The 23,621-nt window shown below is 38.2% G+C and overlaps 1 protein-coding gene across 6 annotated transcripts in view; it reads left to right on the top strand.

Moving 5' to 3' along the window:
* The window catches only part of TMEM116 (transmembrane protein 116), a 93,056-nt gene extending 69,735 nt beyond the window's left edge, over positions 1-23,321 (top strand). For 5 of the 6 annotated variants that reach the window (XM_037014514.2, XM_073222199.1, XM_073222198.1 and 2 more), the window contains 7 exons: positions 11,572-11,676; positions 14,934-14,983; positions 15,892-15,975; positions 16,313-16,451; positions 21,250-21,394; positions 21,966-22,039; positions 22,799-23,321. In XM_037014514.2, coding sequence (XP_036870409.1) covers positions 11,572-11,676; positions 14,934-14,983; positions 15,892-15,975; positions 16,313-16,451; positions 21,250-21,394; positions 21,966-22,039; positions 22,799-23,005 — 804 coding nt within the window. In that variant the 3' untranslated portion in view covers positions 23,006-23,321. The remainder of the gene's footprint in view (positions 1-11,571; positions 11,677-14,933; positions 14,984-15,891; positions 15,976-16,312; positions 16,452-21,249; positions 21,395-21,965; positions 22,040-22,798) is intronic. The other variant, XM_037014515.2, reaches the window with a different exon arrangement.
* Positions 23,322-23,621: the final 300 nt, after the last annotated feature.

Here is a 23,621-nt window from a genome sequence, read left to right as displayed (position 1 = left end):
CCAAAAGACAGATCAACCAGACAGAAAATAAGTAAAGAGACAGAGGCACTAAACAACTTATTGGAACAGATGGACCTAATGGACATCTACAGAACACTCCATCCAAAAGCAACAGAATACACATTCTTCTCAAGTGCACATGGAACATTTTCAAGAATAGATCATATACTAAGCCACAAAAAGAGCCTCAATAAATTCAAAAAGATTGAAATTGTACCAACCAGCTTCTCAGATGACAAAGGTATGAAACTAGAAATAAATTACACAAAGAAAATGAAAAAGCCCCAAAACACATGGAGGCTTAATAACATGCTCCTAAATAATCAATAGATCAATGACCAAATAAAAACAGAGATAAAGCAATATATGCAGATGAATAACAACAATAATTCAACAACACAAAATCTGTGGGATGCAGTGAGGGTCATGCTAAGAGGGAAATATATTCCAATACAGGCATAGCTCAGGAAAGAAGAACAATCCCAAATAAGCAGTCTAAACTCACAATTAATGAAACTAGAAAAGAAAGAACAAATGAGGCCCAAAGTCAGTAAAAGGAGGGACATAATTAAGATTAAAGCATAAATAAATAAAATTGAGAAGAATAAAACAATAGAAAGAATCAATGAAAGCAGGATCTGCTTCTTTGAGAAAATAAACAAAATAGATAACCCCCTAGCCAGACTAATCAAGGAAAAAAGAGAGTCTATACCCATAAACAAAATTGGAGATGAGACAGGAAAAATCACAATGGACACCACAGAAATACAAAGAATCATGAGAGAATACTATAAAAAATTATATGGTAACAAACTGGATAACCTAGAAGAAATGGACAACTTTCTAGAAAAATACAACTTTCCAAAGCTGACTCAGGAAGAAACAGAAAATCTGAATAGACCAATTACCAGCAATGAAATTGAACTGGTAATCAAAAAAACTACCTGAGAAGAAATCTCGTCAACCAGATGGTTTCACTGCTGAATTTTATCAAACATTCAGTGAAGACCTAATACCCATCCTCCTTAAAAGTTCTCCAAGAAGTATAAGAGGGAATACTCCCAAACTCATTCTATGAGGCCAACATCACCCTAATACCAAAACCAGGCAAAGACACCACAAAAAAAGAAACCTACAGACCAATATCCCTGATGAAGATAGATGCAAAAATACTCAACAAAATATTAGCAAACCGAATTCAAATATACATCAAAAAGATCATCCATCATGATCAAGTGGGATTCATCCCAGGGATGCAAGGATGGTACAACATTCGAAAATCCATCAACATCATCCACTACATCAACAAAAAGAAGGACAAAAAAACACATGATGATCTCTATAGATGCTGAAAAAGCATTTGACAAAATTCAACATCTATTCATGATAAAAACTCTCAACAAAATGGGTATAGAGGGTAAGTACCTCAACAAAATGAAGGCCATATATGACAAACCCACAACCAACATTATACTTAACAGTGAGAAGCTGAAAGCTTTTCCTTTAGGATCGGGAACAAGACAAGGATGCACACTCTCCCCACTTTTATTCAACATAGTTCTGGAGGTCCTAGCCACAGCAATCAGACAACACAAAGAAATAAAAGGCATCCAGATTGGCAAGGAAGAAGTCAAACAGTCCCTATTTGCAGATGACATGATATTATACATAAAAAAATCCTAAAGAATCCACTCCAAAACTATAGATCTAATATCTGAATTCAGCAAAGTTGCAGGATACAAAATTAATACAGAGAAATCTGTTACATTCCTATACACTAAAATCCACAGAAAGAGAAATCAGGAAAACAATTCCATTCACAATTTCATGAAAAAGAATAAAATACCTAGGAATAAACCTAACCAAAGAAGTGAAATACCTATACCTTGTAAACTATGGGACACTCTTAAAAGAAATTAAAGAGGACACTAATAAATGGAAATTCATCCCATGCTCTTGGCTAGGAAGAATTAATATTGTCAAAATGGCCAGCCTGCCTAAAGCAATCTACAGATTCAATGCAATTCCTATCAAAAAACCTACAGCATTCATCAATGAACTAGAGTAAATAGTTCTAAAATTCATATGGAACCACAAAAGACCCCGAATAGCCAAAGCAATCCTGAGAAGGAAGAATAAAGCAGGGGGGATTATGCTCCCTGACTTCAAGGTCTACTACAGAGCCACAGTAATCAAGACAATTTGGTACTGGCACAAGAACAGACCCATAGACCAGTGGAAGAGACTAGAGAGTCCAGATATAAACCCAAGCATTTATGGTCAATTAATATATTATAAAGGAGCCATGGATATACAATGGAGAAATGAGAACCTCTTCAACAGCTGGTGTTGGCAAAACTGGACAGCTACATGCAAGAGAATGAAACTGGATTATTGTCTAACCCCGTACACAAAAGTAAACTCAAATGGATCAAATGTAAGTCATAAAACCATAAAACTCTTAGAAAAAAGTAAAGGCAAAAATCTTCTGGACATAAACATGAGCAACATCTTCATGAACATATCTCCCTGGGCAAGGGAAACAAAAGCAAAAATGAACAAGTGGGACTATATGAAACTAAAAAGCTTCTGTACAGCAAAGGACACCATCAGTAGAACAAGAAGGCATCCTACAGTTTGGAAGAATATATTTGTAAATGACATATCTGACAAGGGGTTAACATCCAAAATATATAAAGAACTCACATGCCTCAACACGCCAAAAGCATATAACCCAATTAACAAATGGACAGAGTATATGAAGAGACAGTTCTCCAAAGAAGAAATTCAGATGGCCAACGGACACATGAAAAGATGCTCCACGTCACTAATCATCAGGGAAATGCATATTAAAACCACAATAAGATATCACCTCACACCAGTTAGGATGGCCAACATCCAAAAGACAAACAACAACAAATGTTGGCAAGGATGTGGAGAAAGGGGAACCCTCCTACACTGCCGGTGGGAATGTAAACTAGCTCAACCATTGTGGAAAGCAGTATGGAGGTTCCTCAAAAAACTCAAAATAGTAATACCATTTGACCCAGGAATTCCAGTCTTAGGAATTTGCCTTAAGAAGTAACAGCTCAGTATGAAAAAGACATATGCACTCCTATGTTTATCTCAGCACTATGTACAATAGCCAAGAAATGGAAGCAACCTAAGTGTCCATCAGTAGATGAATGGGTAAAGAAGATATGGTGCATATACACAATGGAATATTATTCAGCCATAAGAAGAAAACAAATGCTACCATTTGCAACAACATGGATGGAGCTAGAGGGTATTATGCTCAGTGAAATAAGCCAGGCAGAGAAAGACAAGTATCAAATGATTTCACTCATCTGTGGACTTTAAGAGCAAAGAAAAAACTGAAGGAACAAAACAGCAGGAGACTCACAGAACCCAAGAATGGACTGACAGTTACCAAAGGGAAAGGCACTGCGGAGGATGGGTGGGAAGGGATGAATAAGGGGGAAAACGGGGCATTATGATTAGCACACATAATGTAGGAGGGTGGGGACATAGGGAAGGCAGTATATACAGAGAAGATAAGTAATGATTCTATAGCATCTTACTATGCTGATGGACAGTGACTGTAATGGGGTATATTGGGGGGGACTTGATAATAGGGGGAATGTAGTGACCATAATGCTGTTGAAGTAATTGTACATTAATGGTATCAAAATTTTAATTATAACTCATTAAAAAATAAAAATTAAACTACTTCTTTTCTTCTTCCTCCACACTCTTGTTGTCATAATCTGCTCTTTTTGTTCATTGTTTGACTGATTTTATATGTATTTCATTTTACTACTTTTTGTTTTGTTTTTATACTGGCTTGGTAATTAATTGATCTACTACCTGTACTGTGGGTTTATTTTCACTGGTGAAAACTATTTAGCACTAGGAACATTTCCATCTACAGAAGTGCCTTTAACATATTCTGTAATGGTGGTTTAGTGGTTATAAATTCTTTGAGACTTTGTTTATCCAAAAAGGGTTTAATCTCTGTTTCAAATTAGAGTGATGATGTTGCTGGGTAGAGGATTCTTGGTTGAAGGTCCTTCTGTTTCAGTACATTAATTATTTCATGCCACTCCCTTCTGGTCTGTAAAGTTTCTGCTGAGAAATCTGCTGGTAGCCTGATGGGGTTTCCCTTATAAGCAACCTTTTCTCTCTCCCTGGCTGTTTTCAATACTCTCTCCTTAACCTTAATCTTTAGCATTTTAATTATTATATCTTGGTGTTTTCTTCCTAGGGTTCCTTTTGTTGGGGGTTTTCTGTGCTTCATGACCTAAGTGTCTATTTCCTTCCCTAGATTGGGGGAGTTTTCAACAACTATTTCCTCAAAGAGACTTTGTATCCCTTTGTCTCTCTCTTCTCCTTCAGGTAACCCTATTATGTGAATATTGTTACATTTGGAGTTGTCACACAGCTCTCTTAGCATCCTCTCCTTCCTAAAGATTCTTTTTTCTCTGTCCCTCAGCTTCAAAGTGTTCCTGTTCTCTAATTTCCAGCTCATTATCTCCTCTACTTGCAACAATCTCTTACCCATTCCTTCCATTGTATATTTCATTTTAGTTACTGTATTCTTTAGCTTTGAAATGGCTGTTTTTCAGCTCTTTTCTCTCTTTGTTGAAGCCCTTCTGGAAATTGTCAATACTTTTCCACAGGTCAGTGAGTATACATATGACTGTTACTTTGAAATATTTATCAAAATGATTCATTTTCTCCATTTAATTTCAACCTTTTTCTGGTATCTTATCATGAACTTTTGTTTGGATCATACTCCTCTGCCTCCACTTTTTGCCAGAGTTTCTGTGTTTCTTCCTTTGTATTGGATGGATCTGGTATACTTCCTGGTGTAGAGAGCAATGGCTTTATGAAAAAGGTTTCCTCTGGTGCCCAGAAGGTCTTTGGTGCCTAAAAGATCATTTACTCTTAAGCACCTCATTCTCCTTTATGGTGGAGTCAAAATGATGTTGGTGGGGTATGGGTGGGGCTTTCTGACTATCTGCCAGCAGTGATCTATTTCAGTCTCCTGTAGCTGGCAGTTTGCCATAGCCAGCCCTTTGTGATCATAGCAGTGGCTTCTACTGTGTTTCTTGTGGGCAGACCACCCTCTGCCTGCTCTGTGGCAATGGTGGGACTGCTGGCTTAATAGGGTAGGCAGGGCAGTCTTATGGCTGTGGGGTAGATGCATTGTGGCAGCCAGTTGCTCGGTTGCACAGTGGTGGCTAGTGGCATAGTACCAGGGTGCATTTGTGTGCAGCATCAGTGAGGTGCATGGTAGCAGGCATGTGGCAGTCGAGTATTGTGCTTGCAAGTCATGTGGCAGCAGGGTGCCCAGATGTGGGGCAGTGGGAAGTGTGGGCACAGGGTCAACATAGTGCATGGCACTGGGCTGGCCAACTTTGAGGAGTAAAGGACACTGGGAGCTGACTCCTGCAGGAGCTTTTCTAATTGGGCTGAGAGAGGGCCGAGAAAGCTGGGTAAGCCTCCTTGTGCCTGCCAGGCAGCAAAGTCTAAAGCTGCTGGGCTGAGTGGGTGGGTACACTGATGGTGCACAGGGAAGCACCTTGGGGCTGAGCCACCAGTGAAGAGGATGTGTCGCGACCCTTCAGGGACCGAAGCAACACGCCCAAGGTCTTGATTCTTCTCTAGGCTTTATTGTCTAATCTCTCACGGCGGTTACAGCAGTTGTCGGGAAGCTCTTCTCCCTCCCAGCAGGCTCCCTTATATTCAGTCACCCAACCAATCCGGGACAGTATCGTGCGTGACCTTTAAGCGGATAGGTGTCACATGCCACTCTAAGCGGGCAGCACGAGCTGTGCACGGGTACGGAAGTCTGCTGGGCCAATCCCCAACAGGGAAGCAGGCGCCATCTTTAAGGCATTGTCCAGCTGGAGTGGGGCTCAGCCTCGGCCGTAGGCCGGGCCCCCACATCTCCCCCTTTATTGTTTTATAACCAAAGGGCTGTCGGGATCATGCCTGTCTTAGGTCGTCCGAAGTCTGCGGCATTCTTACCCGTCCTCAGGCAACAGACAGCTTAGGTCTGCGCCCTGTCTTAGGTTGATATGCGCAGCTCCTGATCTTACCCGTCCTTGACTACTGATCCAGCATATTAAGCCATACTCTAGGGGAGATGCCTTCCTCTAGCGCTGCCATGGCCTGCAACAGGACCTTCCGTTCTCCCCGTTGCTGTTTTTGTAACAGACTTTCCTCCCAAGCTGGAGAGGCCCACAATTAGCAATATTCCTATGACACCTACACCTGACCAGTCTTTGGTGGCGTTTAACATCTTGCCTAACTGTCTGGACAAGTTGGCAGCTTTAGAATAATTATGAAAAGGAATACCAGTAATACACCCCCGTATAAGAATGGACGCAGCCCACAGACAAAACCTCCCCCAAGAGGTCCAATTGTTCTTGAAGAAGGTTCATGCGTTGGTTGACCAAGGCCATCCCATTCTTAAAATGGCCATTGATGACGTTCTGCGCTGTCATTGCCGAGGCAGTGGCCTGGGACAGACCATTCAGCGTCTCTGCTGTAGGAATGGTGATAGTCAGTGCGGCGGTGGCTGCAGCTGCAGCTTGGCTCGCCGTCGCCTGCTGTAGGATCCACGGCAGGAGCAGAAGCAGTGCGATCATCTTGTACCTCCGCTCCGGGGTTTTCCACTCTGCATATCAGACATTCAGGCACCCAAACGGGGTTCTGCTGGTCCTGTGGAAAAACACAGACCGACCCTCGGGTCCAGATTATCACTGGGTCCAGGCCTTTCCATGTTCCTTCCAACACATCCTTCCACAAAACTTTAGGCATGTGTTTTGGATTGGATTGTTGGCTGTGCTGCTCTGCTGCACTGCGGCCATTTTTGTCCAGTGTTCTAAAATCTTCTCCTATTCCCCCTTTTTGTTTATATAAGGCATTCTTGAGGGTGAGGTGGGTGCGTTCCACCATACCCTGACCCTGAGGGTTGTCTCTAGCTCCCTGCTGCTCTCATGACACAAAAGGATGTCATCCATATAATGATAGATTATCAGGGGAAACTGTTTCCTGACAGTTTGTAAGGCCTTCTTTACATACACATGGTGGGGCTATTAGCCATGCCCTGTGGCAATAAACCTTTGACAGTCTCTGGGGTGAAGCGGGATGGAGAAGAAACAGTCTTTGATAATCTCCACTTGCCAGACTTTTTCCTAATTACAAAAATAGGTGTAAACCCAATCCTGGTCCTCCGTCCCCATCCTCTCTCTAAAGGGGCAAGTATCCTAGTTATGATTTAGATGGACTACGTCGCTAATTCCGCGAACCTTTTGACTTCGTCGCCACTCTGAGAACCTTTTGATTTCGTCGCCGCTCTGCGAACCTTTTGATTTCGTCGCTGCTCTGCGAACCTTCACTGGCGCCTCCTCATTCCATATATTATAATAAACAATGTCACAAACACTAACAGGACACACACACTACACATGAACACCCACCGCAACTGCCTGCTGTCTGCCCTGCCACGTATACTTTCAGTTTGCTCGCCGATCCACTCACCCTCCTCGGTTCCCTCTCCCGGTCTGGCCAGCCAACCAAACGGCATCCAGCGATGTTCATCAGCAGGCACCAGGGTCAGCGGATCAGGTCGCGACGAGGCTTAGCGATTCCCGGGTTTCGGCACCACTTGTCGCGACCCTTCAGGGACCGAAGCAACATGCCCAAGGTCTTGATTCTTCTCTAGGCTTTATTGTCTAATCTCTCGCAGCGGTTACAGCAGTTGTCAGGAAGCTCTTCTCCCTCCCAGCGGGCTCCCTTATATTCAGTCACCCAACCAATCCGGGACAGTATCATGCGTGACCTTTAAGCGGATACGTGTCATGCGCCACTCTAAGCGGGCAGCACGAGCTGTGCATGGGTACGGAAGTCTGCTGGGCCAATCCCCAACAGGGAAGCAGGCGCCATCTTTAGGGCATTGTCCAGCTGGAGTGGGGCTCAGCCTCGGCCATAGGCCAGGCCCCCACAGGATGGAGCTTTGGGGCTCTGGAGAGTGCCTGACCTGTTGGGACGAGGGAGGGCTGGGGCACTGTTGTCCACCTGCCCTTCTTCCTGTGGAGAGAGATCCATCCAACCCTGGCCCTTCTGACACCCCTCCTGCTGCTGAAACATCTTTCAACCTGCTGCCTCTGTGTTGGGTTTCAGCAGGGCCAGTGGAGCATACCTGTCTTCCACAAACAGATGCAGTCTCAGACTCCCAGAGGAGTCTGACTCTCCCTGGACTCTCAACTCTCAACTCTCCCTGTTGTCCAGCCCAGCTAATCACCACAACCCAATGCATTGTGGACTTGAGTTCCCAGAGCAGATCTCCAGGGCCAGGTGTTAGGTGTGTCTGAGTGCCTATCCCCCTCCCTGCTCCATTCCTCTTCCTCCCACCTTTTGGCTGGGATCAGGAGGGACTTAGATCCTGCTCTATGGCAGTTCTACCACTTTACCCTTCCTCGTGTGGTCTTCTCTTCTTCCCAGGTGCAGATGGTCTGTTCTGCAGTCTTCAGGTCTTTTTCAGGTTTAGTTGTATTTTCTGTAGTTGCTTCCTGTTTGTGTGTGCATGAGGAGGTTTCCACTTTGCCCTCTTACTCCACCATCTTTTTTCACCCTCCCCTCAATTTGTTTTTTCTAATCAATTTTATTGATGGCCTTTTGTACATACAATACAATTGGCTCATTTTAAGTATGCAATTTATTAAGTTTTGAGAAATCTGTATAGTTGTGTATCCACTTTTGTGCTCAAGATAGTAAACATTTTCATCACCTAGAAAAACTTTTTAGTAACACTTTGTAGTCAATTTCCCTGTCCTACTCCTGGCACCAATCAATAAACTGCTTTCTGTCTCTATAGATTAGTTTGCTGTTCTAGAAGTTAATATAAATGGAACTAATATAATATGCACTCTTTCTGTTCAACTCCTTTTTTCTCAACGTAAAGTTTTTGAGCTTCTTTATTGTTGTGTGTAACACTAGTTTGTTCTTTTTATTGCTGAATAATATTCCTCTGAGTGGCTATACCACAATTTCATTATTCTTTTACCAGTTGTGGACATTTGGATTGTTTCCAGATTGTATTAGGAATGTACTTTCTGTAAATATTCATGTACATGTCTTTTTGTGAGCATATATTTTCATTTCTCTTGCTTAAATTCTAGGAATAGAATTGTTGAGTCATGTGGTGGTGTGTTAATTTTGTAAAAAACTGTCTAACTGTTTTGAAATGAGGTTGTACCATTTTATAGTCCCACCAGCAATGTGTAACTCCATTTGCTGTGCAGCCTTGCTAACACTTGGTATTTTCAGTCTTCAATTTTAGCCATTCCCCTGGCCATGTAGTGGTATATCTTTGTGATTTTAATTTTCATTTCCTAATAAATAATGTTATTGGGCATCTTTTTGTATGCTTATTTGACATCTACATGTCTCTAGTGAAGTGTTTGTTCAAATCATTAGTCTCTTGTCTTTACTGAGTTCTTTGTCTTCTTAGTACTGAGTTGTAAAATTTTTTTTCTATATTCTAGACACAAGTCCTTTGTTGTATATGTTTTTTAAAATATTTTCTCCCAATGTATGGTTTTCCTTTTTATTTTCTTCACAGTGTCTTTTGAAGAACAAAAGGTTTTGATACTCTTGAAGTCCAGTTTAATGAATTTTAGAAAAAAATAATTCAGAAATTATTTATAAGAAATCTTTATAAAATTTAATGTCATTAAGATTTCTCCTGTTTTCTTCTAGAAGATTATAATTTTAACTCTCCCATTCACAGAAATAGAACAAACACTCCTAAAATTTGTGTGAAACCACAAAAGACCCCAAATAACCAAAGATACCTTGAGGAAAAAAACAAAGCTAGAGGCATCATGCTCCCTGATTTTAATCTATATTACCAGGCTATAGTAATTAAAACAATATGTTACTGGCACAAAAGCAGACACATATATCAATGGAACAGTACAGAGTAACCAGAAATAAACCCACACTTACATGGTCAATAACTATAGGACAAAGGAGGCAAGAATATACAATGGGAAAAAGACACACTCTTCAATAAATGATGTTGGGAAAACTGAACAGCTACATGCAAAAGCATGAAACTCAGCCACTTTCTTACCCCATACACAAAAATAAACTCAAAATGGGTTAAAGACCTAAATACAGGACCTTAAAACACAAAATTCTTAATAGAAAGCATAGGCAGTAAACTCTTAGGCATTGGCCTTAGCAACATTTTTCTGGATATTGCTCCTCAGCAAGGGGGAAACAGAAGCAAAGTAGACATTTGGGACTACATCAAACCAAAAAGCTTTTGCACAGCTAAGGAAACCATCAACAAAACAAAAAAGCAACCTATAAGTGGGAGAAGATTTTTGCAAATGATGTATCAGATAAAAGATTAATATCCAAAGTATATAAAGAACTCATACAGCTCACCACCAGAATACCTAAATAACCTAATTAAAAATGGGCAGAGGATCTTAATAGACATTTCCATAGAAGATGGCCAACAGACACATGAAAATATGCTCAACATCACTTATCATGAGGGAAATGCAAATCAAAACCACAATGAGATATCACATAATACCAGTCAGAATAGCTGTTATCAGAAAGACAAGAAATTAACATCTGCTGGTGAGAATGTCAAGAAAAGAGAATGCTTGTGCCTTGTTGGTGGGAATGTAAATTGGTGCAACCACTATGGAAAACAGTATTAAGGTTCATTAAAAATTAAAAATGGTAATACCATATGATCCAGAAATTGCACTTCTGGGTATTTATCCAAAGAAAATGAAAACACTAACTTGAAAATAATATACACCTATGTTTATTTCAATAGTCAAGATAGGGAAGCAACCTAAGTGTCCATCAATAGGTGAATGGATAAAGATGTTGTATATATACACATGGAATATTACTCAGCCATAAAAAGAATGACATCTTGTCATTCTCAACAACATGGTTAGACCTAGAATACATATTATGCTATGTGAAATAAGCCAGAGCAAGACAAATACCATATGAGTCTACTTATACATGGAATATAAAAAAAACAAAATAAATGCTCAAACAAACAAAAAACAGTACAAAAAATAAACTAGGGGTTGCCAGAGGAGATCAACATGGGAGATAGACAAAATGGGTAAAGGGGACTTAAAGATACAAACTTCCAATTATAAAATAAGTCATGTACAGCATAGGATGAAATACTATAACAAGTATAGTCAGTAAAAATATGTAAAATAAAATACAAAAAGATATCCTTGTGAAAGTGGAATAGTTGGGTGAGGTGAGGTGGATAATGCTGTGGTTCCTCTGAACAATCAAAAGGATAAAATAAGAAATATGGGACATATTTTAGGTAGGCCTGGATAGAATTCCCAAAACTTGGCCCAGTTTTGCATAGTATACACACTAGATGGTAAGTTACTAATTACTAATAGACCATAGATAGGAATCCTATAATCAAAATAATGAAATAAATTGAAGGAAGTCAGAGTGAGACAGTTACGATGGGGTGTTTTGATTTTCACCTAGATACTCTACATTTCCTCATTTCTCTACACCATCAATTACATCTGGTATCTGTACAAAGAAATGAGGGTGAAACACAACCAGAGTGGACAGAGCACATTTCCACTGGTAAGTTTTATTTAGAGTTAATAGTTGAAAGTAGTTTGCTAAAACTAACCTATATATCCTCTGCACTGGTGAATTCATGGAGTTTATAAAAGAAAAACTGTTTTCACAGAGTTTCCATTCTGCTGTCTGGTTCCATTCAGGAAGGGAGTCTTCTTGGCTCCATGGCAGTCCATCAGTATTGCTAGAATAAAGAAAAAGCTTTTGGAGAAGTCAGGGAAACTGCTTGGCCTGCTAGTATTGGAAAGGGAGGGTTAGTTCTGCTCTGCTGTATTTCTTCACTATGTGTGCGTAACAGATACTGGCTTGCAGAAAGGCAGCGGAATTAGTGTTTAGTAATTAGAAAGCAAGATGGATCCAAAGAGCAGTTGTCTTTCCTTTTGTGGTTCACAAGGAGTTTTGGGCACTGTCTAGCACTGCAATTCTGAAAGAGAGAAGACTAAGTCAGTACATCTGGATTTTTCTTTGTATATTCATATTCTTCATATCACATAATTCACCTATTTCAAGTACAATTTAGATAAACTTACTAGGTTGTACAGTCATCATCATAAATCAGTTTCAGATTATTTTCTTCACCTGAGTAAAATCTTTCATGCCCATTTCCTGTTAATCACCTTCCTACCTGCTGCAGTAGGTAACCACTAGTCTGTTTTCTGTCTCTAGATTTTCCTTTTCTGGACATCAGTATATAGTCTCTTGTGTCTGATTTATTTCACTTGGTATTATGCATTTGAAGTTCATCCATCATAGCATGTATTAAGTAATTCATTTTTATTGCTGAATAGTATTCCATTGTATAGTACTTTTAGTTTTTTATTTCTAATTATTTCAGTATATAAATAAGTGATCTTTGCAGAAGACATTTTCATGATGTTAGCAATTTTCACTTCTTTAAATTTCTTTATATGTTTTAATTCTGTTATACATATCTTAGCAAATATTGTAGTCTTCTTATTTCTGCAGTATCCATTCTGTTGTGGTTTTCTGAAGCAGAATTTCTAAGGGCACCATGGAGTAAATGAATTTGGAAAGCCTCCCAGCATATCTTTTCTAGAGTCTACAGATCAGTTCTACAATAAATGAAAGTAGTCTATTGTCATGCACATGAAACTTAGTATTTGTTAAATGAATAAATGGTACCATAGCATTGTAATAGAAGATTTGAAGGTGAATCTAATCTGTCTTCCAAACTCACTTTTGTCTTTTATCTCCTGTATGACCTTTTGTCTAATTTATTTCACTTAGCATTATACATTATCTCCCTTTCTTGTACCTTAATTTTTCATCATAAAATGAAATATAGGTCTATGTGACTTTAATGTCCCTTTCAGCTCTAAAATGCTATATATTCTTAAATCCTCATGTGACTGTCTTCTTAAAAAGATAATCTTGCTTTTTCTCTAGCCTTGTTCTATATACACACTGTTGGAGAAGGTCAGATACACAGAATTCATTTAGAGGTTTTTTTTTTCCTTCTTTTGCTGTAAGGAGATAGAGCATTGAGGAAATCATTGAGGAATTAATATGAAGAGACCCCTTAATTAGCATCCTGGACAAGACCTTGGAGTCTATACAAGCACTGTGCAGTAGAACTTTCTGCAGTAAGGAGAATATTTTATATACTGTCCCATTCAGTAGCCACTAGCCATATGTGACTATTGAGCAGTTGAAATGTGGCTGGTGTGACTGAGGAACTGAATTTACTTTAAACTTGTATAGACTCTCAGCTCCTGCAATTTAGTAATGAATCATGGCTATATATCCTTTTACATGTTTGTCTATAATCCTAGAATCCTAGAGCTGGAAGATACTGGAAAGAAACATTTAGTTCATTTCCCTCTCTTAAGGCAGATGAGTGTCAGAAAAGTTTGACAGCCTTATAGAGGTAGTATCTCAAGTTTTTATTTATTCATTTACTCACAAGTAAAGAGACTGACTGGCATTTGGGAAAGGTTATTTGGCCACCGAGTCATTCCCTAAAGAAGTTGCCATGATGAGACCAGAATTCAAGGACAGGAAAAACAGGGGAATATTTTTCTGAGGTTTGGGCTCCTGACAGGAGAAAATTTAATCTTTGAAGGAAAAGGGAGGGAGAAACATAAGATTAACTTTCATATATGGTATTCTGCTCCCTATGCATGGAAGTACATATACTGTGCTTCTCTTTATAACCCATGCTATGACACTAGTTCCAAGAAGACAAACACTAGCCTGAAATTTTAACCCCACTGCCTATTTTTCTGTCATTTGCTATTATACCAGGAGTCCTGAAGATTTTTTTCATTTTTGAGTTCCTTTAAACACTCTAGCAAGACTTCTGCCCTACCCTATTATCGGGAAGCTTTTTATTAGACATTCATTGATAGCCAGGGAAGAGTAAGAATCAAGCACAGGTTAGATAGCCACCTGATGGACAGAGGATAGACTAAAAAGAGAAGAAGGAATATGGGTGGGAGGAGTTACCAAGGATTAATTTTACTTATTTCCCATTTTACCTAAATCATTTGCTATTCCTGATCCAAAGTTCTTAAGGCAAACAACTATCCATCTCTTATTATTCATTAGTTGCTCACTTAATGCTTATGCATCCCTAACATGTCATTCTAGAATATAATATGATCTGTATCTTTAGAAAAAGGCTTTTTTTCTATTCTTTTATCTCTTTAAGGTGTTCTGTTTAAAATCTTTCACCATATACTTCTAGGGGTATGGACTATTCTTCTGTAAGTTGTTTTACAGTGTCTAACACAACTAGGGATTTTTTTCAATGTTCTTACTTCTGGAGTCTAGGAAGTCTACATCCAAAGGGCTTATTTGACCCTGGACTATTACACTTTTTGCTGGTCATCTTATAGACTCTCATTCTACCCACAAGGTCTGAAAAGTCCACACCTCCTGGGATCTAAAAGAGAAGAGGATTGAACTATTTCAGAAGATGGAGGATTACTGCATGATTTCATATTTGCCTTTCCTCTTAAAGATAATTTATGGTATCCAAATTTTATCCTAAGTTACTTCCTGAAGGCTTTCTTTGTGGCAGTTTTGTTGTACTTTTTAGATTATAGTGATAAAGATAAAACTCTCCTATTTCCAATGCTAAGGAACTACCTATTGAATTTTATAGCAAACGTTAGTTGATGGAAGCAAGCTGAATCTTGGGAACTTCTGTTCTATCAAGTTGTAAATTAAGACCTGGTATTTATTATAATCTGATTGGAAATATCTTAAGACATTACCTATATTTATTCTTTTCATAGGTTATAGATTATACTTGTCGACTTGGCCCAATAGCCATTGTTTTTTCAAGGTAAGATTTTTGCTTTCCTTCCTAGCAAGAAGGTGTAGACTCTCCTTATTCTGAGGTCCAGGTGGGAATAAATAGGAGGACAGATCCCTTTATTTCCATTGAGTCTGTCACTACTAGGTCCTTATAGAGCCTTACTGAGTGGAAAACAAAAAATACATGATCATTGATTCCATTGTTCAGGATACAGTAGGCAAGCAGTTTCAAGTTACCAATTGGGCTTTCAGCTCCAATTCTACCATCAATTCTATATGACTTTCAACAAATAGTTCTCTTTATGTCATTGGACTTTTAATTCCCTTTCATATGTCATAAAGAGTTGTAACAGATAGCTTTCAAGATCTCATCCACCTTTATAATATTGGATGAAACTTACAACTATTTAAACACAATAAGGGTCTGGATCTCATCTAAAGTGGTGGTCCCACTGAGTTGGTTTTAGACTTTTTAAAAATAGACTGGATCTATTCCTTACAGGGAGCTGTCTCTATTTAGTTGGATAAATAATTCTTTATTTAAAGGTATTCTTTGGAAAAGCTACCAGGAAAAGGCTGATGAGCATGAAGTTATTCCTGGTCACTATGGAAAGTGAGCACAGAATTCTTTGGTAGATTTTTACTCTTTCTGTGACCCACTTGGAATTTTATCTGACCATACAACTTCCAGAGACTCCTCATGAAACCCTGTTAGGGTTTTAATCTAGGTATAATATGCATTTCCCATTACACTTCTCCAGGAATTAGAATATTTAAGCTTTTTGAGATATTTTTCTTGAAGAAATTAAATTTATGTATTTTTGGAGAGTGATGGGATGATGGAGTTGGGAGAGGAACACAGAATATTTTACAAGGGGAAAGGGCATAAAAAATTTGGAATATTAGGGTGATACGTTTTTTTCTTTTCCCTCCCAGCCTGATACCTGTGCTTTTGATGATTCCTGTATTCTGTTTGGGCAATGCTAGGGAATGTTTCTGCAACTTCAGCCAGAGCCACAGGTAGCTAAGAACTAAATCTATCATTTTCATGGTTGATTACACCAATTCTTTTTTGTAAATAGAGGTGGAAGACTTTCTACATACATTCCAGTCACAGTGTTTGTATTTGAAATGGACTATGGAACAAGGTGTAGTCAAGACTAAAAATACAAAAGTATAAATAAATTGCAAAATAAGTGGAGAATAATGTGTCTATGAGAAGGAAAAAAGTCTTATGGGCAAAGGATAGCAAAATGATAAGTAAAATTGCATACTCATTAATTGTTGTTGCACTGAATGGGTATCTCTCTAACATTCTATGTGTAGCAGTACTCCTGTCCCTTGATTCTCTTCCTAGGTGTATCCTGATGTACTCACCACCATCAGCCATAGCTGAACTCCTGCCTTTTGCCAACATATCAGTCTGTAGCACACTTTACTTTTATCAGCTCATAACTTTCCTGGCCAGCTTTCTACTCAGCCTCTTCATCATTGTGGTATGATGCTTTTATGGAAAGAGAGGGTATTGGGAGGGATGGAGCAGTATTCCCAGGGCCTGGGAAAAACAGGATAGAGAGGCACTTACTGAAGTCCTAGAACTTTGGATAGTGTATAGGAGATACTGACAGTTTAATTACTACCTGTTTTTTGGACTTCCCAGGATGAAATGATGCATGGTGAAAAGAGCCTGTATTAATTATGTAAGAATTATGTATCAGTCTAGAATTAATATATGTTCCTGTGGATCCTCATGGAGGACTAGATCAGAAAACTAGTCCGTATTAAGGATGTCCTTTTTACAAGATGATGGTCTGGAACCTAGGACTTGTGCTTTAATATCCCAAATAATGAAAGAGTTTTCTCAATACTTTATTAGCTATAAATTTGCATTTATGCTATTGCTAACTGGGGTTAAAGTGCTAAGTGGCTCAGGCACTTATTAAATACTCATTTGACACCATCAGACTGATGTACAGTTAAAATGATCAGCCATGGAGCAATACATTATATATTATTTATACATATACATACATTATTACAATTTTTATACTGCCTAGTACAAAATTAGTAAGCAAGCAAATATGCTATTTTTATTTACCATATCTACTTTTCAGTATCATTTTCTTCTTTCTTCATATGCTAGTTCAGGAATTACAAACTACCTGCCTATAGACCAAATTAATACCACAAATATGTTTGTTTTGCTAGCTCCGTTAGCACATGTAAATCAAAAGTAATTGTGGAGAACTTCCTTTGGCAATTCAAAAATAATTTATCAAGATAGCTTAGCTCAAATCAGCAACTTTGTAAAGAGTTGCCAATGACTAGTTTATACTAAAATAGCTTTGATATTTATATTAAAGTTATACAAAATAGTTTGTATTAAAATAGGTTTACATTTAGACCAGATTGACAAGAGACAGTTCTCCCAAAGCCTGGCATCCTGGGGAGCCCTGTTTGTTTCTTCAGAGTAACAGAGGCTTCAGTGGGCATTCAGAATCAGGATCCTGATTCTTTTTTACCATATATTTTTAATTGAAGTATAGTTGATACACAATATTATATTGGTTTCAAGTATAAAACATAATGATTTGACAGTTATATACATTATTAAGTGCTCACCCCAACTGGTATAGTTAGTATCTATTAACACAGAAAGATGACACAGAAATATTGGCTATATTCTCTATGCTGTACTTTCATCCCTGTGACTAATTGATACTATGATTGAGATTGTATGCCTCTTTATCCCCTTCACCTATTTCACCCTCCCACCCCAACTCCACCCCCATGGTAACCAACAGTTACTTCTCAGTATCTATGAGCCTACTGTTATTTTATTCATATTTTGTTTTGTTTAGTTTTTAGATTTCACATATAAGTGAAATCATATGGTGTCTGTCTTTCTTCACCTGGCTTATTTCACTTAGTAAAATATCCATGTTGTCACAAATGGTAGGAATTCTTTCTTTTTTATGGATGAATAATAGTCCATTGTACATAAGTACCACATCTTCTTTATCCATTCATCTATTGATGGACACTTAGGTTGCTTCCAAATCTTGGCTATTGTAAATAATGTGGTGATAAACATAGAGATGCATGTGTCTTTTTGAATCAGAGATTTTGTTTTCTTCAGGGAAATTCCTGGAAGTGGGATTACTGGGCCATATGATATTTCTATTTTTAGCTTTTGAGGCACCTCCATACTGCTTTCCACAGTGGCTGCACCAGTTTACATTCCCACCAACAGTGTAGAAGTATTATCTTTTCTCCACATGCTCATCAACACTTGTTATTTCTTGTCTTTTGGGTGCTGGCCTTTCTATCTGCTGTGAGGTGATACCTCATTGTTGTTTTGATTCACATTTCCTTGATGATTAGCGATGTGGATCATCTTTTCATGTGCCTGTTGAGTATCCATATTTCTTCGTTGAAGAAATGTCTGTTCAGGTCCTCTGCCCATATTTTAATTGTGTTAATAGTTCTTTTGGTGTTGAGTTTATGAGTTCCTTATTTATTTTGGATGGTAACCCCTTATCAGATAAGTCATTTGTGAATATATTCTCCCATACTGTAGGTTGCCTTTTCATTCTGTTGATGGTTTCCTTTACTGTACAGAAGTGTTTTACTTTGATGTAGTTCCACTTGTTCATTTTTTATTTTGCTTCCCTTGCCCAGGGAGATATGTCCAGAAACAAAATGTTTATGCTCATATTCAAGAGATTTTTGCTTATGTTTTCTTCTAAGAATTTTATGGTTTCATGTCTTACATTCAGGTCTTTGGTCCATTTAGAGTTTACTTTTGAACATGGGTTTAGACAGTAATACAGTTTCATTCTCTCTTGCATGTAGCTGTCCAGTTTTCCCAACACCAGTTATTGAAGAGGCTGTCTTTTCCCCATTGTATATTCATGGCTCCTTTATTGTATATTAATTGACCATGTATCTGTGGGTTTATATCCAGGCTCTCTATTCTGTTCCACTGATTTATAGGTCTGTTCTTGTGCCAGTACCATACTGTTTTGATTATTGTAACTCTGTAGTACAGCTTTAAGTCAGCAATCATGATACCCCAGCTTTGTTCTTCTCTCTCAGGATTGTTTGGCTATTCAGGATCTTTTGTGATTCCATACAAATTTTAGGATTATTTGTTCTAGTTCATTGAAAAATGCTGTTGGTATTTTGATAGGAATTACATTGAATCTGTTAATTGCTTTGGGCAAGATGGCCATTTTGACAATATTAACTCTTCCTATCCATGAGCATGGGGTAGATTTCCATTTATTTGTGTCTTTTTAATTTATTTCATAAGTGTCTTACAGTTTTCAGAGTATAGGTCTTTGACCCTCTTAGTTAGGCTTATTCATAAGTATTTATTCTTTTAGATCAGGTATAAGTGGAGTTGTTTTCCTTATTTCTCCTTCTGCCAGTTCATTGTTAGTATATAGGAACATAGATTTCTGTATACTGATTTTGTATCCTATGACTTTTCTGAATCCATTTATTCTAACAGTTTTTTGGTGGAGTCCTTAGGGTTTTCTAAATATAGTATCATGTCATCTGTAAATAGTGACAGTTTAACTTCTTCCTTACCAATCTGGATACATTTTATCTCTGATTCTCTTTTAATCAACCAATGGTTAACTGATTCTACAAGACATATTCTCAAATTCAAGCCTCCTTTGAAAAAAATTTTGTTGTTTTTTATTGATGTATTGTTGATATACAATCTTATATTGGTCTCAAGTGTACAACAAAGGTTCAATAGCCACCCATATTATCAAATCCTCACCCCACCAGTGCAGCCACTATCCATCAACATAGGAAGATGGTCCAGAATCATTGACTATATTCTTTATGTTGTACTATCCCCATGACCAACTTATATTATAACTGAGAACTTTTGTGCCCCTTTATCCCCCTCACTCTACCCATCTAACCACCACTACCCCTCCCACATGGTTAACCACCAGTCACTTCTCAGTGCCTGTGAGTCTACTGCTATTTTGTCCATTTTGTTTTGTTTTTAGATTCCACAAATAAGTGTAATCATAAGGTATCTGTCTTTCTCTGCCTGGCTTATTTCACATATCATAATACCCTCTAGGTCCATCCATGTGGTTGCAAATGGCAGGATTTCTTTCTTATGGCTGGGTAGTCTTCCATTGTGTTTATGTACATCTTTATCCATTCATCTGTTGAGGGACACTTAGATTGCTTTGGCTTTTGTAAATAATGCAGCAGTAAACATAGGGGTGCATCTATCTTTTTGAATCAGGGATTTTGTTTTCTTCAGGTAAATTCCTGCAAGTGGAAATACTGGGTCATATGGTATTTCTATTGTTTATTTTTTGAGGACCCTTCATACTGCTTTCCACAGTGGCCATACCAATTTATATTCCCACCAGCAGTGTAAGAGAGTTCCCTTTTCTCCACATCCTTGTTTTTCCTTGTCTTTTGTTTGGATGGTAGCCATTCTAACTGGTGTGAGGTGGTATCACACTGTGGTTTTGATTTGTATATCCCTGATGATTAGCAATGTGGAACATCTTTTCATGTGCCTTTTTCAAGCCTCCTTTTGATTCCTCTGTCTGTGGGGAAAGGAAACTACATGGCTAAACTTACATAATTGGTTTATTAATTTAGAGAGTGGATCTGGATTATTAGGGAAAAGCTTCAGATTTGGTCAGATTTGTCACCAAAATTATGACCTAATTTACTCTCCAGAAAAAGCATATTGGACAAACTGATTAATATTTCTTTCATTAGCCTGACTTTACTCAGAGAACCTCCACATAGAAGGGAAAAATAGATTCTAAGGGCAAGAAGAGACTTCCTAAAACTTATTTTTGCTTAGAGTTGGGAATTTAATCTTAGCCAGGGTGCTAAAGTATTTATTTTTTAAGTTATTAAGCATATAACACTTTCTAACACAATCTCTAAAAAGTATTTTTAAAGAGAATCTAGTTAGATCTAATTACTAACTTTCCACGCACATTGTGATTAGCCTCAATGAGAAAAAAAACCTGAGATTGATGTAAGGTTCATGTATTGAACATAGTAACCCTAAGGCTGGCTAATATCTGTCCATTTCCCTTGCCAAACAGAAGTTCACTCTGAAGATAATATTCTCTAAGTTTAAAAAGCCTCATATCAGATAGTGAAGACAGAAAAATGGTCTTTCTTACTGTCAGATAATAAGAGAAAGATCCCTCTAAAATGATAGGAGGCTAGACCTAGGAAGTTTTATTAAGCCTCAGGAAAAGTACTCACTGCTATACCCATGTTTAGGTCTTACTCATCCAAGCCCAGACACTGTACAAGAAGTTTCTGAAATCGACGGGCTTTCTGGGGAGTGAACAATGGGCAGTGATTTATATTATGGAGCAGCGAGTGTGCTTCTACCCAGTGGCCTTCTTTTGCTGCTGGGGCCCAGGTGGGTATCTTAATGGAAAGAGCTGGGCAATGAAGAGGGCAACTGTTGGGTTCTGATAAAGCAAAGTGGTCTCACTCAGATGGATGACTGCATGTTCCTGTCCAGCTTGTACAATTTATATTGGTCCCACCCATATTTCCAGTTTTTTCCAATTCTTAACTTCTTATGTTTTAGGAGTTAAGATAATTAGACATGACATGCAGCCTGACATAAGAGGAAATGTCCTGACAGAACTCAGAGATATTAACACCTGCCCTTCCTACTATACAAAGTATTATTAAGATTGGGTAATGTTTATAAAAAAGCTTGGTAAACTCTAAAATGCTAAGAAGCGTGATTTATTGTCTTCCTGTAGTATGTCTTGCCACCATTACTACACTAATAATTAGCAAAATTTAATCAATGAGGAATAGATGTTGGAGATCTGAGGCCCAGTGGTTTATATAATTGATTAATCTCCCTGTTAGTCATTATGATGCCTATAATTTCCATTCTCACAATGCTTAGGCTTATATACTGAAGAGTTTTATGCTCAGGCAGCCAGGGCTTATGACACTTTGTGTTTTCACAGCTGTCATTTTGGTGATCATAAAGTTGACTAAGCCACAGGACACCAAGCTTCACCTGGCCCTCTATGTTCTCCAGGTAACACCTTCAATATCCAGCATCTCCGTTCTCACACACTCTTGTACTACTACTGCTGTTATTCACTAAGCATATATTTCCCTCAGGGTACTGACATCTACATTACAAAAGAGGAATGTATTATTTATAGTCAGTTATGAAAAATATGAATTTTTCCTTATAAATGAGGTAGATGATTTTATTAAAATGCTGCCATGCATTCCACAGCATATGTATCTTCGGTCAACTTCATTTTATTGATGTGTTTTTAAGGGATGCATAATAAAATACAAGATTCACCAGATAATGTTCACATGAAACATTGACAGTGGCTTGTGCTCTCCCATCTAGAGTGATTTGAATGAGATAAATTAGCTATTCCAGGTGAATGGGGAGGGAGTAGTAGAGAAGTGGAATGATTTTTCTCTTTTTTCCTCCTTTATTAGATTTTAAAAGGCTTTTGGACTATTTAACTATGCTGATAGGGTAGTTTTCTCAAGCCCAACCTAGGAAATGGGGCAATAAGGAGAGACATTGGAACTACTTCATTGTACTTATGTTAATACTATGAAATATGACTAACTGTTGATCATCCATAACAAGGTACAGTGTGAACAATGAGTTCAGGAAGACCTAGAAAAATGTAAAAAACTAAACCAGATCTTGATGTTTAAGAGAGAGGAAATATAACAATGCTTTGTAAGTAAGGGAAATGGGGACTATTCCCTGGATCTCTGAAAACTTGAAGGACAGGCTTCATCATCCCTTCATCTTCTCCAGGCTCTAACAGCATCATCCCAGGGTCTGCTCAACTGTGGAGTATACAGCTGGACACAGTACAGATTCTACCAAGTAAAGCAAGAGGCCCGGCATGATGCAGACACCCAGACACCATTATTATGCTCACAGAAGAGATTCTATAGCAAGACCCTAGATCCACTGGAATCTACCTTTGCTTTTACTACCAGCACCTCCACCATTCTTTGAAACTATAATACTGGAGTATCCAGGAATTGGAATTATTCCACACTAATGGACTGGGAGGTGTTAGGATACAACATTTAAGTCCTTCCCAACCATGCCTTAAACTGTGGAAGTGAAAGTGAATATAATGTCATGGTTAGTAGCTATTCTAGGTGAATTGGGCAGGATCTCTGTTATTCGCAGATTCACTAGTGATTCTTAAAGTCTTTGTTCAGAGAGATGGGGTCACTTCCCATCTTAAGAGATAGACTAATATTACCTTGGTGAATATTAGATTTGTATAAGTCTCTTCTAGAAAAAAAATAAATTCCAGGTTATTTCCAGGTTCTCTACTCCATTGTTGTGGGTGAAGTAGGGTGGCATTCCTCAACTTGCTCAGATCTTGCCATTGCTTTTACTCTGTCTGAGGATGGACAAGATAAGTCCTAGGTTTCTCTTCTTTGAAGAGTTTTGGAAAATCAGAAGAAGCAAGAAAAACTGTCAAAAACTGACAAAAAATTGACTAGTCTTCTTTATGTTCAGTGCTGTTTTTGTCTCTTGACAATAGGGACCATTCTGCTCTAGAAATTAACGCCAATCTTTTGAAGTCACAGGGATGATAACAGTTAATAGAAAACAG

Source organism: Manis javanica, chromosome 15, assembly GCF_040802235.1.
Source record: "Manis javanica isolate MJ-LG chromosome 15, MJ_LKY, whole genome shotgun sequence".
Taxonomy (NCBI): Eukaryota; Metazoa; Chordata; class Mammalia; order Pholidota; family Manidae; genus Manis; species Manis javanica.
The sequence above is the reverse complement of the archived record's forward strand: the minus strand, read 5'-3'. Positions and strand labels throughout refer to the sequence as shown.